At 45.8% G+C, this 13,517-nt stretch overlaps 1 protein-coding gene across 4 annotated transcripts in view; it reads right to left on the bottom strand.

Moving 5' to 3' along the window:
- Positions 1 to 12,705, bottom strand: part of LOC143498892 (uncharacterized) — a 32,525-nt gene extending 19,820 nt beyond the window's left edge. For 2 of the 4 annotated variants that reach the window (XM_076993797.1, XM_076993798.1), the window contains exon 1: positions 2,367 to 2,517. In XM_076993797.1, the coding sequence (XP_076849912.1) occupies positions 2,367 to 2,500 (134 nt within the window). In that variant the 5' untranslated portion in view covers positions 2,501 to 2,517. Of the gene's footprint in view, positions 1 to 2,366; positions 2,518 to 3,519; positions 3,585 to 12,084 lie in introns of those variants that run through there. The other 2 variants (XM_076993800.1, XM_076993799.1) reach the window with 2 other exon arrangements.
- Between the last annotated feature and the right edge of the window lie 812 nt (positions 12,706 to 13,517).

Genomic DNA, 13,517 nt, shown 5'->3' with positions numbered 1-13,517 from the left:
TACTGACAAGCCCACTGTCTCACTCTGGTGAATTTCCCTTCTCTATGATACTGCTTTCTCATTTCATTCTTGAATACGTGCTATGGAACAACACCTTGTTTTAAAAGTGTGCTTAAGTGCTAAGGGGTTATTTTTCTGCATGAAAAGTATTACATTAATCTGTCGGCCATAAAAATATGTGACCAATCATGCACATACTTGAAGAAAAGTGTTGACATTGTACCTTTGTTTATTCTTCTTCCCCCATAAGATCCTCTATTCTAAATGCTAAGCGTCAACTGAAACGTTTGAATGCTCTGCCACCTAGTGTTAAATTTTATTAGCACAACATAAAGGGCCGGTTTAAATATGGTCTTATACTGTAAGTAGCCCGCACTGCAAAAATCGAACAATACACCGAATTCTCAAACAGTGCCATTGCAGCGTAGAAAAAAATGAAAACAGCTACAAAATTGGCAAAGACATAGATTATACGGCCATAAATATTTTGACAACCCTTTCTAATTACTGAGTGCTGGTTTTTCAGCCACACCCACTGGTGTATAAAAAGCACAATCACGCAGTCTCCGCAGACAGTAGAATGGGTTTTTACATTGCCTTTAAACATGATGGTGTCATAGGATGCCATATTTGCTAAAAAGTCAGTTTTTGAAATTATTATTCTACTAGATCTGCCAAACAGGACAATGAGGACAGGAAATGCTATTATTTTGAAATGAAAGTGTCTATGATCGACGATATTCAGCTATAAAATGGTAGGCCACTCACAGAGCAGGGCCAATAGCTGAAGTGCCTAAGTAACCACTGCATATGCTCTTTGCATTACTCAGTCCTAAACTGCCTCTGAAAGCAACATTAGCACAAGTACAGTGCGTAGGAGGCTTCATGAAATATTTCCACAGCCATGCAGGCTAAAATCATCTATGCACATTGCAAAGCATCTGCTAGAATGGCATAAAGCATGCAGCCACTGAACTCTGGAGCAGTGGAAATGTGTTCTCTGGAATGATGAATCATGCTTCACTATCTGGCAGTCTGATGGATGATTGCGGGGGGGTCTGATGGATGCCAGGAGAATGCTACCTAGCAGAAAGCACAACGCCCATAGTAGTTCAGTAGAGGAGCAGCAATGGTCTGGGGTGGTTGTTTTTTTCAAAGTTTCGACTAGACTTTTTGGCTTCTGTGAATGAGGAATGCGAATGCTACAGCATACAAATACATTTGAGACAATTATACGGTTGTGGAAGGCCCTGTCTGGCTCCAGCATGGCTGTGGGTAAACAACAGTCCACACTCATGCTACATGGTATGAAGGAGCAGCCGGGGCCCTATGTATAAACTTCAACCCCACTGAACACCTTTATGTACTGAAATGTCCCTTTGCTAGACTGACAGGGCTTCTTGGTAAACACTAACACCTGACCTCACATAAACCTTTTTGATAGAATAGCCACAAATTCCCACTGACAAACAAAAAATTGTGTGGTACACCTTCCCAGAAGAGTGAAGGCTGTTCTAGTGACAAAGTGAAGAGGTGGGGGGAAACCCAAAGGTTCTGGAACTGGATGTCCAACAAGCTCGTACAGGTATGACAGTCAGGTGTTCACATATTTTTGGTCATATAGTGTATGTACTTATACACACGCACAGCTATCTGTCCATTTAAATATTTTTGTAAATCACAAGCTGTTTGCTGAACATGTTCAATTAAACAATAATAGGTTAAAAAGTACAAATGTATGAATTCTTCTGACAGGTTGATTTACACAAGGGGAAGGCTACACAGGACCACCAAAAGCGGCCATCTTTGATCCACAAATAACACTGTTAATGTTAATAGGGTGGGGACTGGTGTATATTTTAAGTGGCATTTTTACTTTCCTGCTAATCCTCGAACATGTGCTTGGTGTATTTTGAGCACTGCACAAAATAGCAGGTTTCCCCACACCTCTTTTGAGTCACTTTCTAATTTATTATAAATAACAACTAATTTATTATAAATAATAAATATTATATATATATATATATATATATATATATATATATATATATATATATATATATATATATATATATATAAATTATTTATTATAAATAATGTATTTTTGTTTGTTCCTAATTATTAGGCCTGTGTAACTTTAATGTGTTCCACAAAGGCACTAACTGATGAGACTGTCAGCCAATACGTGTAGCTACAACTTGACCCCAACAGAATCAATTTGTAGCAGACTTAATCATCATATATTGCTAGTGTGTACACTCACAGAGTTTGAACTGGTTTTAAGTATTGCACTGCGTTACATTTAATAATTACATCATACAAACGTTATGCCTCAGAGATATAGCATTACACAAAATTATACATACAGCAAACTTATCGCATCGTGTTTCCTCATATTTGATGTTGAGTTCTTGTAGGCTGAAATGTCCACACGTTTGCAGACACAATTGGCAGCGCCAAGGTTGCAAACTCTCACGCATTGAGCGTGAGACACACGCATTTGACCGTCTTCACACGCTTACACGCCACACATCCGATTTCTCACGGCGAAAAAAATCTAGTTTATTTATATCTGATCCACATCTATGATTCAATGAGTTACTAGTTCGCTCTGGCGCTAACCACTGGCGATCGATCGATCGTGATATAATACTTAATTTGTGTCCATTTTACACCCCCCCCCCCCGTCAACAATTTACGTTCACCACCCAAACCCCCACCCCCGTTTAAATCTCACTAAAAGTGATCTTGAAAACTTGGCAACACTGCAGCGCATTATATAACTGTCCTTTTACACGTTTGTAATGTGAACATTGGCTGTATGAGGTCAGGGATGCTCGGGAGTTTTTTCTGTCACTTTCTTGCTACGGTGGAGAAAGTTTGCGTATGTGATCACGTGATTGACCGGCTTCATTTGATTGGTCACTCGTACTCGGGTGACGAGACGTTGGTCAGTCTTCTCACTGAAAAGACGAATCATTTACAAAACGAAAGTAACGGTAGCGCGCGGCGCAAATCCGATTGTAACGGAGTAAAAGTCGCGTTTTTCTCACCACATATTTACTCAAGTAAAAGTAGAAGTCTTTCATATTAAAACTACTCCTACAAGTACATTTTTGTCCAAAAATCTACTTGAGTAAATGTAACGGAGTAAATGTAACGCGTTCCTACCCACCTCTGTTGGTTTCATAAGAATAAGAGGCAATACAAGAATAAAACGTAGCTATAGTGAGTAACCCACCCACCCCCACCTGCCTGTGCCGACCCCCAACACGTGCTTACAGGGAAAGCAACGTCGTTACTAATGTACCATATGAGAAAATACTTCACATGACAAACTGTTAGTGCTGTGAGTCATTCGCCTCTTTAACTCAGTCGAAGCGAATCTGCACCTCCCATTAATTGAGTTGATGAAAATGTTAAATACGTTGAATTGTCAACCGCTTCCCGCGGCTATGAGGCTACTCAGTCGTTATTCATCACTCAAGTAACATGTCGGGTCATCCCCCCCCCCCGAACCTGGAAAAACTCCGATCTGTAAGCATACGAGGCCAACAGCATAAAGAGTGGTAAATAAATGAAGAGCCATGCTGCGCGGCGCCACGGCGAGGACGTAATAGCGTTTAAATGCTGCAGCTAACGGCCCATAACGCCATCCTTCAATTTCAAAAGACGTCAGCAAAGAAGTCTACATGGTTTGAGCTTGTTACCCGTTTTACCTTGTTTACGTATTACTTATATAAAAATATAGCTCAATTTGCGTATATTTTTGCAGCAAAACAATTATTAGTATTCAATGTATAGCCCAATTCAATGTTTTTTGCAACAACAAAAAACAAAACAATACAAATATAAATAATAAACAAATCTTTTACATTTAGGGCACATGAGGATATGGTGTGGATGCCAGGGATGTTGGGGTTGGGATAGTGTTTGGGTTGTCAGGGATTTTGGGGTTGAGATGGTGTTTGGGATGTCAGGGATGTTGGGGTTGGGATGGTGTTTGGGATGTCAGGGATGTTGGGGTTGGGATGGTGGGATGTCAGGGATTTTGGGGTTGAGATGGTGTTTGGGATGTCAGGGATGTTGGGGTTGGGATGGTGTTTGGGATGTCAGGGATGTTGGGGTTGGGATGGTGGGATGTCAGGGATTTTGGGGTTGGGATGGTGTTAGGGTGTCTGAAATTAGTGGGTGGGACAGAATATTATCCTATAAGCCCAGGTCATCTTGTCAGACCATAGGTTAGAGCAAAATGTTTAACCATCTGCTGGGTCATGACAACTGGGTAGACCAAATTTACTTTATTATACTAGAGCAAACGTTACACATGGCAGTCTAGGGCAACATGTGACAACTTACTGCCCCAAAATCACTGAGGCAGAAAATCTGCTTTGTAAATTTTAGCCGTAATTGTGAGACTTTTATTTTGAATTCCATTATTACATTCAAATTTATGAGTATATGCGTCATCATTGTGTAATGATAAAAGTGGAATAATGTTTTGATAACCATACATTCATATGGACAACTGATTTCGCTGTTTAAAAAGGGAGTCTAAAGTGGACCAATGGCATAAAATTTCCATTACCGTGGTAAAAAAAAATGTGCACATGTGCAACGTCTTATTTCATTGCAATCAAGTGTCAAAATTTTACATCCCTCATTTACGTTCATCATATATAAATAATTAATGTTCACATTTAACAACTATATATACACATTTTAATATTCGTGTTAACTTTTACAGTGAATACTAAAACTTTTATTCAGTATAGATGATCGAACTAAATGTAAAAGAGAAAACAATGTCAGCCATGAGTAACAAGCTTATTACATTCGACACCGCATAGCGGACAATATTATTGTAATAAAATAAACCATCGCACAGATTTTCATCTGGTCATTTTGGGCACTATGTCAAAGATCGACGTCGCTGCTCGAGACCTGGATTTTAAATATTGCTTTAATATCCAAGGCACATCCTTCAAATAATATTGAAATACATGAATAATTCGTGTCGCTCCCTTTGTGTCCCATTCGCTGTTGTGTCCCTGAACTTTCCATTCCTTAATGGGGGGACGGACAGCGAAAGAAAAATGCCGTATTTCCAAACCTTAACCAAACGAGATTGAAAAAAAAAACATGTGGGTGAAAAGCAGCAAAGCAGATAGATGGTGTGTGTACTTGTGTGAAAGAAGGAGGAAGAGAGCTGCAGAGTGAGTAGTGAGACGGGAGATTTTATCCTCTCTGGCTCACAATGGGCAGGTTTCTATGACGGGACAGTTCCAGATCTGTTTGATCTGCTCCTCGCTTTTGTGTGTGTGGTAATGGCCGTCCGCCTGTCAGCTGGTCATTACTGGAGCTTTTGTCCCGAGCGCTGTCCGTCACGCGCTCATCTCGCGCCCTCTTTGTTGTGCGCTCTCGCGCTTATTGGCATGCCCGGTGGGGAACGCACAAAAACGCGGGAGACTCTCATTCTCCCGCGCTGATTTACTCTCTTTGTAATCCATCCGAACCGTCAAAATGCAATTTAAGGAAGAAGGGAAGGGGGAAAAATATGAGGTAAAAATCAATTTAATCCTCCTGGAGAGGGGTCCACCGGGAAAAATGAGTTGAGCCGTTTGGAGAGATGATTGGTATTTTCGATTCGGCGCAAGACACAAAAAGGGGATGGGGTTTATTCGATCTCAATCGCACTGTCCATTCTGGAGTATTTTTCCCCTTACCCTGACACCCATACAGTACATTATCTGTGAGCTTTCACAACAGTTTACATCACCGTGTGAGGGAACAGTGCTCGCTGTGATCCCTCATTCTCGTGCTTTCAACAACCCGCGCGAAGCACCTGTTGCTGAGTCGCGTGCAACTCTGCCTGCAGGAACAGGGCATGTGCGGCAGCTCGTGCATAGCAAAGTCCCGTCCAGTGAAACCATATAACTGTATGTGTAAGTTCTCCACCCTCCACCTACGAGTCATGACATCATTAAAGGTCATATCACAAAAAATAAGCTACAAGAGGTCTTTCTGCAGGAGTGGTAGTTTGTGTTCCATTTAAAAGACCTCGTACCCCGACTGTGTGGAAGTTTGAGTTTGAGAATGAATGTCTCCAAGTGCCAAATGGGTGATGTGTGCCAAATGGTGGTGTGTCCATATCTTTGCTCTGGTCCTGTTTCTTCACAGAGGGGGATCCTGCTGGAACATTTGCAGCAGGCAACGTGGAGGCGGTCTCAGTGAACACATGCAGCCCAGAGCAGTGATCTCCACATGGAACCCAGAGACAGCGCACTCTGCTTGGTGTCCGGATCGGTAAGCACACACTGAAAGAGTGGAGAGACTGAAAGGACTCCTAGATGCACATTTGCCTATTTTCACACCAGCCTTTGTGCTTCAGTGAAGGCAGAGCAGTAGATGGAGGCTGGCAAGATCAAATCTTTCCTCCATTTGAGAGGAACAATGCACACTCAGCACACACCGACACACACATACACGCACGCACGTCTATCTGCTGCTACTGACCCATTCAGCGGCTTGGAAAGCGGAAGAGAGCAGGTTATCTCCGATGGGCAACATCACATGCTGCCGACATGCAATTGGTGGGTGCTGGGTAGAGTCTGCAGTGTTTGCAGCTGCAGGATAAGATCTCATCACACCGAGTCATTCTCGCTAACTACAATGGGCCCCTTCTTTAGAGCCCATGAACTGTCCTACAGTCCACTGTGCAATGCTTATGGAGGCAGATAATATCAGGAACAGTGTTTATTAACACATCCAACACATGGCCAAGAGTGGAAGGGACTTTATTTATCCGGGCACACTCTGACGCCGCACATCCATTTCAGGGGAACGGCCAGCGGGCTGTGATTGCCACAGTATGTCTACCTCATATGGCCATATCATGTCAAGACGGGGCAAACGCAGCTTTCCACCCTCAGATCACATTAGCTGATAACAGAAGAGACCTTTCGAAGGCATTGCCCCTTTTTCTTTTGTGAGACCATTTCTTTGGTTTGATTGTTAAGGAAGCATTGTGTCAGGGCTGAATTCGGACCCTGCTGGAAAACGTCACCTCCACGGGGGTGTTTTGTGAATTACAGGTCTATGTAGTGCAGCGCTGCTGTATTTATGGAACTACCAATCACTGCTGGTTGATAACATCAGGAGGCTGATTGCAGAGCTTGTCTTCAAATTGGCACAGTATCAGGTATCAGTCAGAATGGAAAGTTTGTGGCTGAAGCTTACTCCACTAGGGGGCAGTCTAATTCTACCACTGCAAGGAGAGGCGGCTGTCATCGATTCCTTCAGCGATGTGTGTGAGTGACCCTGTGCAAATCCGGACAAAGAGGTCACAAAAGGTCAGGCTATGTATCAGCTATTGTCTCTATAGGCATCCTTACCCTGTGCAGAGGCGGATATCAGTGTAAATTTAATAGAAAAGAAACTCAGTTATCTTTGAGGCAGAACTGATTATGCAAAGAATTCTTTTTCTTAGAAAAAAAAACCAACAACTAAGCATCAACACTATCAATAAGTCAAAGAGTTCTCTTAGGAGACCGAAACAGAAGTCTGCTTGTGATAATTAGTGTAAAGGATTCAAACGAGCTTTTTTCTTCAATTGACAACGGGTGTGTGCTTGATCCCTGTTGACTCATCCGTCTCCCTCTTGGTCCCCACTGAAGTAAAGGACAGAAACTTTTGTGGTGAACGGCGTCGGAACAAATGGTTGGGCATCTGGAGAGGAGGGATGGAGGCAGCGATGCTGTTTGTTTATCTGCTCGGGAATTTCGTTTTAATTAATGATCTGTTTTCTGCCGGGTTTAATTAGCTACAAACAGAAACACGTTCCCACGGAAGCTGTCAGTCGCTGTGTCCGCGTGGCCCCCGTGCCCTCTCACGTCAGCCTCCCTTCACGTGTCTCCTGCTGCTCTCCACAGAGCGTCCCACGTTTATCCAATCTGAGGAACGGACAGCGTGCGGCTGCCTTTGTGAAACGGACAGCGAGCGTACGTCTTCGGAGGCACGGTCCTGTGAAGACATTAAGGATGATTATTTGGAAATATATTGTACCAATGGCTGAATGGGACCACACAGCTCAGATGAACACTCATTGTAGCATAAAATTGTTAATTTGTGGTCAGACATTCTTTTCAGGTTGGGCCCATTGTGGCTGATCACTTGGGAGCAGCTCTGAAGCGTCCAAAATGAAGCAGGCACATCCTTCCACTGCGGGGATGGAGAGAGCTGTCTGCAGTCACGCGCTAACCAGACACGTTATTTACAGCAGAGGTAACACGTCTCGGCAGAAAGCAGCCCCGTGCTTAATTTTCATATGAAGTGCTCACAGATTCCCTCGGGATGGCCTTTTAGAAACCTGTCAGGTCTGTCAGGTCTGGCCGCCATCGGACCTCGGAGGAGGAGCACGGAATCATCCGAGCGCCGCCGCCAACCCCCAGCTGCTGCCACGGCAACCCGGACCAGCTCGCTGCCTGTCTGAGTGAGTGACGGGCTCTCCCCCCAAGCGCACGGCTGATTGGTGGCACCGGCGTGGGCGGGGCTGATAAAGGGGGAGGGCTGGGACTCACATCAGCGGCGCACGCCCTCACGCTCCAGCCTGTCATCCTGTCTGCTAAACAACGCCGCCATTGACGCCGACGCGTAAACGTCAACAATGCCATACGCGCAGGGGCCCGCTCGTCGGTATATTGCCTTATTTTTCTGTTTATTTAACCGGTGACACCTTTGACACAACGGACGGTCTTGAAAGGACCGTGGTGACATTTGAGCGGCGAGTTTCAATATGTCGATACACATACGTTCGCTGTGACAACCCGCTGATGGATCAGCCTTATGTGCGTCGTGTCACTCTTCATAACTGTCTTCATAATGAATATTCGCAAGAAACAGGCCCAGGGCTGGAAGTGCTTGCACGTGCATCTAATCTGTGTGTGTGTTTGTGTGTGTTTGTGTGTGTGCTTGTGAGTGTGCTTGTGCTTATGACAGCAGGGGTCCCAGGCCTTCCTGTTTGGAAAAGCTGGGCGCTGTGTTCAGGACATGACACAGGGTTCTGCATTCCAGCATCGGCTTCACATTAGGGCGGACGGGGTGTTGCAATGTCTCCTTGCGCATGGGACTTTCTTGAGTTCTCACAGTATTTTATTTAACTCCACGATGTCATTTCTGCTTCATCCAGCAGGGTGCTGCGATGTCAGTGGTGTGACGATAATGGCCTCCTCCGGTCTGAGAGACTGACGTGGACCGCCTCTACTGATGTCATCGTAAACCCACTCAGCTGTACACCCATCACGCAATACACAAAACATACACAACTATTTACTCTCGACGCTTACTCTAGTCAACTCGTTTATTTATCGCAAACCTCTTGAAGGTGTGTATATATATATAGTAATAGACTAAAGCCAGACTGTTGGCATGAGGCTTGCGTTAGCTATATGCCAACTGACACAGTGGACCGCTGTTGGCTGGATATTTCTGGGTGGCAAACCGCTCAACCCAGCAGTGACACTGACGTGTGTAAAACCTCCAGCAACACTGCTGTGCCTGATGCAGTTATACCAGTGCAACATCCACTACCATGCCACTGTGCTAAGAATGCCCTACCATCCAAATAATAGCCGCTCAACGCTGGTCCGGTGGTTAGAACGTGACCAAAGATGAATGGATAAAGAGTGGCTGACAAAATGTGCATGTCAGATGGACCGCAGTCAGTTCGGAACTGGACACCCTGAAATTACACACATAAGACGGCCGAATCCAATATGGTGACCAGCGAGCGCAGGTCTGAGGTAAGTGTTACTAACAAAGTGGTCGGTGAGCATGTGTGCAATACTGCAATTTATTTCTCAATGACTTCATGAGTGCAGACAGCAATAGGGTTGAAGTGGTGAGATTGCGCGGGCTTTGATGATATCTGACACGTGTAGGCTATGATATGCTAGTCCCTTATGCGTGTCAGTTCCTATAATAGCCCGGTGGCTGCTGTGGGAATACACAGGTAGACTGACAGTAAACAGGCTCCAAATGAGACAGGATTTCATTCAGACTCAGTGCATGTGCTCACAGCGCCATAGGCTGCTAACAGCAGGGGTGGGAGAAACAGTGACGAGATTCCATTGTGGCTCAAATAGTTCACAGCGGGCTGTCGCCCCAGTGAGCCACATAAGGCGTAATGGGAACACAATCATCTTTGGCATCCGAGTTGCTGTGCTGATGCCCGTGCTGGGAGCAGCGCCACCTAGCCTGTTGTTTTTCTTACTAATGAGATGATTGAAAATAAATAAATAAATAAATAGATAGATAGATAGACACCTGTCACAGTGAATGTACTTGAAGCTCCAGTCTACCTTAAAGCTTGATGACTATTTGCATACATCCAAGCTATTCAATCTTAGCCCCGCCCTCCAAAAATAAAAATCAAACACAAAATCTGACCTCAGATCCCTGTGAAATGGAAGCTCCTGCTCACATTACGCTTCCTCCTGTCTGACCAGCGAATCATATCCCCAAAAATATAGCATGCTCTCCATTTGTGGCAAAGTGGCTATCAGCTTCTGTTTCCATAACAACCATCGCTAGGTGTCAATTACTTAAAAGAGAGAAACATGAAAAGAGCTTTTATAGAACAGGCTGTTTGATGCTATGATGGATGTGACAATTGAAGAGTTTAGTGGAGGACAGCGCTAATGCCATGTAGAGATCTAACATCCCCTACAATGCATCAACACTGAGGTAAACTCAGCCATGGAAGCTCTTTAGTTCGGTTTTGTGAAAAGGTCGCACCACCTCACACATACATTTGACGACCAACGTAGCTCCTGTGACAATATTTGACGAAAAGCAAACTTTGAAAAGACAGAAAGTCAGGAAGTTTGTTGTGGTTTAGGTTGGCGTTGAGCTGTGTGGGGCAGACGAAGCCGTGCCAGGGGCTTTCTGGAAGAACTCCGAGAGTGATGAGATTTAAGGTGACTGATAATGAAAGGGGGGCTGGGAGTGATATGACAGACTGAAAGTAATCCTGCCTGCCTGCGTGTCCTCAGGCCAGGATCAGACAGCTTCAACAATGCCCTTCCCCTCTTCATAAAGGCTGCTGACCGCACAGAGGAACAACCATATCCGACCTGCCGTCCGTCTCGCTAATGATGCCTCACCCCGGGCGTGCGCCGTGGCGTAATCCCCAAACCATGATGAAATTTAAATTAGCCGAGCTCCCCAAAGGAGCGTATATTGACCAGCCCCATTTATAGACTCCCGAAATGGTCCCGATAATTGATTTTGGAAATTAAAAACAAGGGTTTCACGTTGGCAACGGAAGCAGAATACAGCCTCCGTAAGTCAAGGTTGGATGTCGCTGTAGAAGTGCGCGTGGGCCTCTCTCGGCTGGGGGACGTCACCACCACACCACAGATATTACAATAATCCCCACTTTTTCTCATGGGCTAGGGAAGAAAATGAAACGCTTGACTGGCTAAAAGGAAACAAGTCCACTTGTCTAACTGCTTCTCTCATTAGCATAATGGCGTATGATTTATTAACACCCATCGGTGAGGCACAGTGAAGGAATGATGCATGAACAGTACGGGACATTACTTCAACAGACCGGGGTGGTTTGTTTGTTGTTCTTGCAGCCCCGTGATTATTTACAGAGGAGCCTGACTTCATGTTTGATGCTGAATGCAGCTGTTGGAGGAGGTGTGGATGTATTTTTTTTTCCAGGAGCTGTTTAGACGCTGCTTGAGTGGAGTTTCCCAGCTGTCTGTCTCCAGGTGCAGGATCAAGGAGGGTTTCACGCATGACCGCTGTTGGTCCACTACCCTGTGACTGGCCTAGTCCTGCTAACCTGGACCATGTCCTGTTTTTAGGCCTTTTCCTTTTTGAGATTTTTGTAAAGAGCGTAACGGGTATAAATCTTTTTAATGTATCTTACTTTCTGGCGATGTGTCGACAGTGAAGTCAGGGCAGAAGAAAATACCGCGCGTGTTGGCGTGTGATTATCCGGCAGCATCTCGTAAAACCATCGAGAAAGACAGACAGTGTGTGCAACATTAAAGACAGAGTCTCTGTGCCTCTCACCGGAGCCCTGGTGCTCTGGGCCTGCTGTTCGCCTGAGGTGAACGACCGCAGCCTGTGGGTCCCCATCTGTGTCAGCGATTGAAATAACTCCATCAGATCATCTCGTCCAAGCGGGAGAACGAAGGACTCCAAAAATCTCGGGTTTTACGGCCGATCTGGTGCGCGGCGGGGAGAGCGGTGGGGGCGAGGGATGGTGTAAAGCCCCTGTCTCTCAGCGGCCTGGCCACCGCCGAAGAGGAGGAGATGTGCTGGACTTAGCGATTCTTCACAGGAAACAAATGACGTCAAAATCGCAAACATGGCCGCTGGCACCCCGAACCACGGAGACCCGCCTACAGAGGCTTTTGGTCTGACTGCAGCACAAAGCCCGAGACACATGGAAGATCTCCAAAGAACGGCCGCATAATCCGACGCTTTGGTGGGAGCACGGTCCCTTTTGGAACGAGCCGGTTAATCGCACAGAATGGCAGTTCGTGGGCAGGGAGAAAGGGGCAGGTGCATTGGCAGGCTGGGGCGGAGAGAGAAAGAGACAGAGAGAGAGAGAGACAGACAGACAGACAGAGAGAGGAGCCTAAATCTCACTCGGGCCTTGTGTGAGGAGGCGTGTCTGCGAAGCAGCCAGACCAGGCCGTGGTGAACAAAGCAAACATCAAAAAGCCCGTATGTCCTCTTGTCCGTCTGCCCAAAGGGACAGGAGACACGTCTCGTCTAAAGGAATGGCGCGGCCCTCTCTCTTCTGTTCCAGGAAGACGGCACTGGCGCTGCCGTGAGCATAATGATCCCTTTGAGAGAGGGAGCTCCAGATAAGGGGTGAGGAGAAAGAGGGGTGGGAGGAGAAAGAGGGGTGGGAGGGGCCAGAGCGGGAAGCTTGACACGCCGGAACGGTGAATTATTCCTGCCGTCCTGATCAGCCTGAGAAATGTCTGCGCTCCTCTTTAGCCCTTCTGCCTCCTGTCTTTGTCTCAGTCTCTTTCATTGCTCTCTTTTGTCTCGCTCCATTGCTCCTTCTCAATCTGTGCTCTTCCTATGTACACCAGCCTTCCTTTGGCTGTAGGTATAAATATTTAAAACGTAACTGTGTGCTCTCATCAGTCTGGCAGTCAGGTGCAATTACTGCACATGACGTCCTGATTCCCACCTGCTAATGGAGGCCCAAAACGGAGCGGAGCTTCAGGGCTTTCGCTCCGTCACTGTTCTTCAGAAATAAAAACTCGCACGCAAACGCATTCACCGACGCACACAAACACACGCATGCACCCACACACACAGACATATCTGCAGATTAATGCACACTGAAGGAGCATTAAGATTGTGTGTTCTCCAATTAAGACCTGTGCCTGCACCGCTGTTAATCAGTTCTCTCCCCTCGGTGGCCAACGGTGCCATCCGGCAGAGCAGACCGTAATAAAGGTGCCGGCGGCAGTCTGCAGTGA

The sequence above is a fragment of the Brachyhypopomus gauderio genome, unplaced genomic scaffold (genome assembly GCF_052324685.1).
Source record: "Brachyhypopomus gauderio isolate BG-103 unplaced genomic scaffold, BGAUD_0.2 sc122, whole genome shotgun sequence".
In the NCBI taxonomy this organism is placed as follows: Eukaryota; Metazoa; Chordata; class Actinopteri; order Gymnotiformes; family Hypopomidae; genus Brachyhypopomus; species Brachyhypopomus gauderio.
This window is presented reverse-complemented; position numbering and strand designations above follow the sequence as displayed.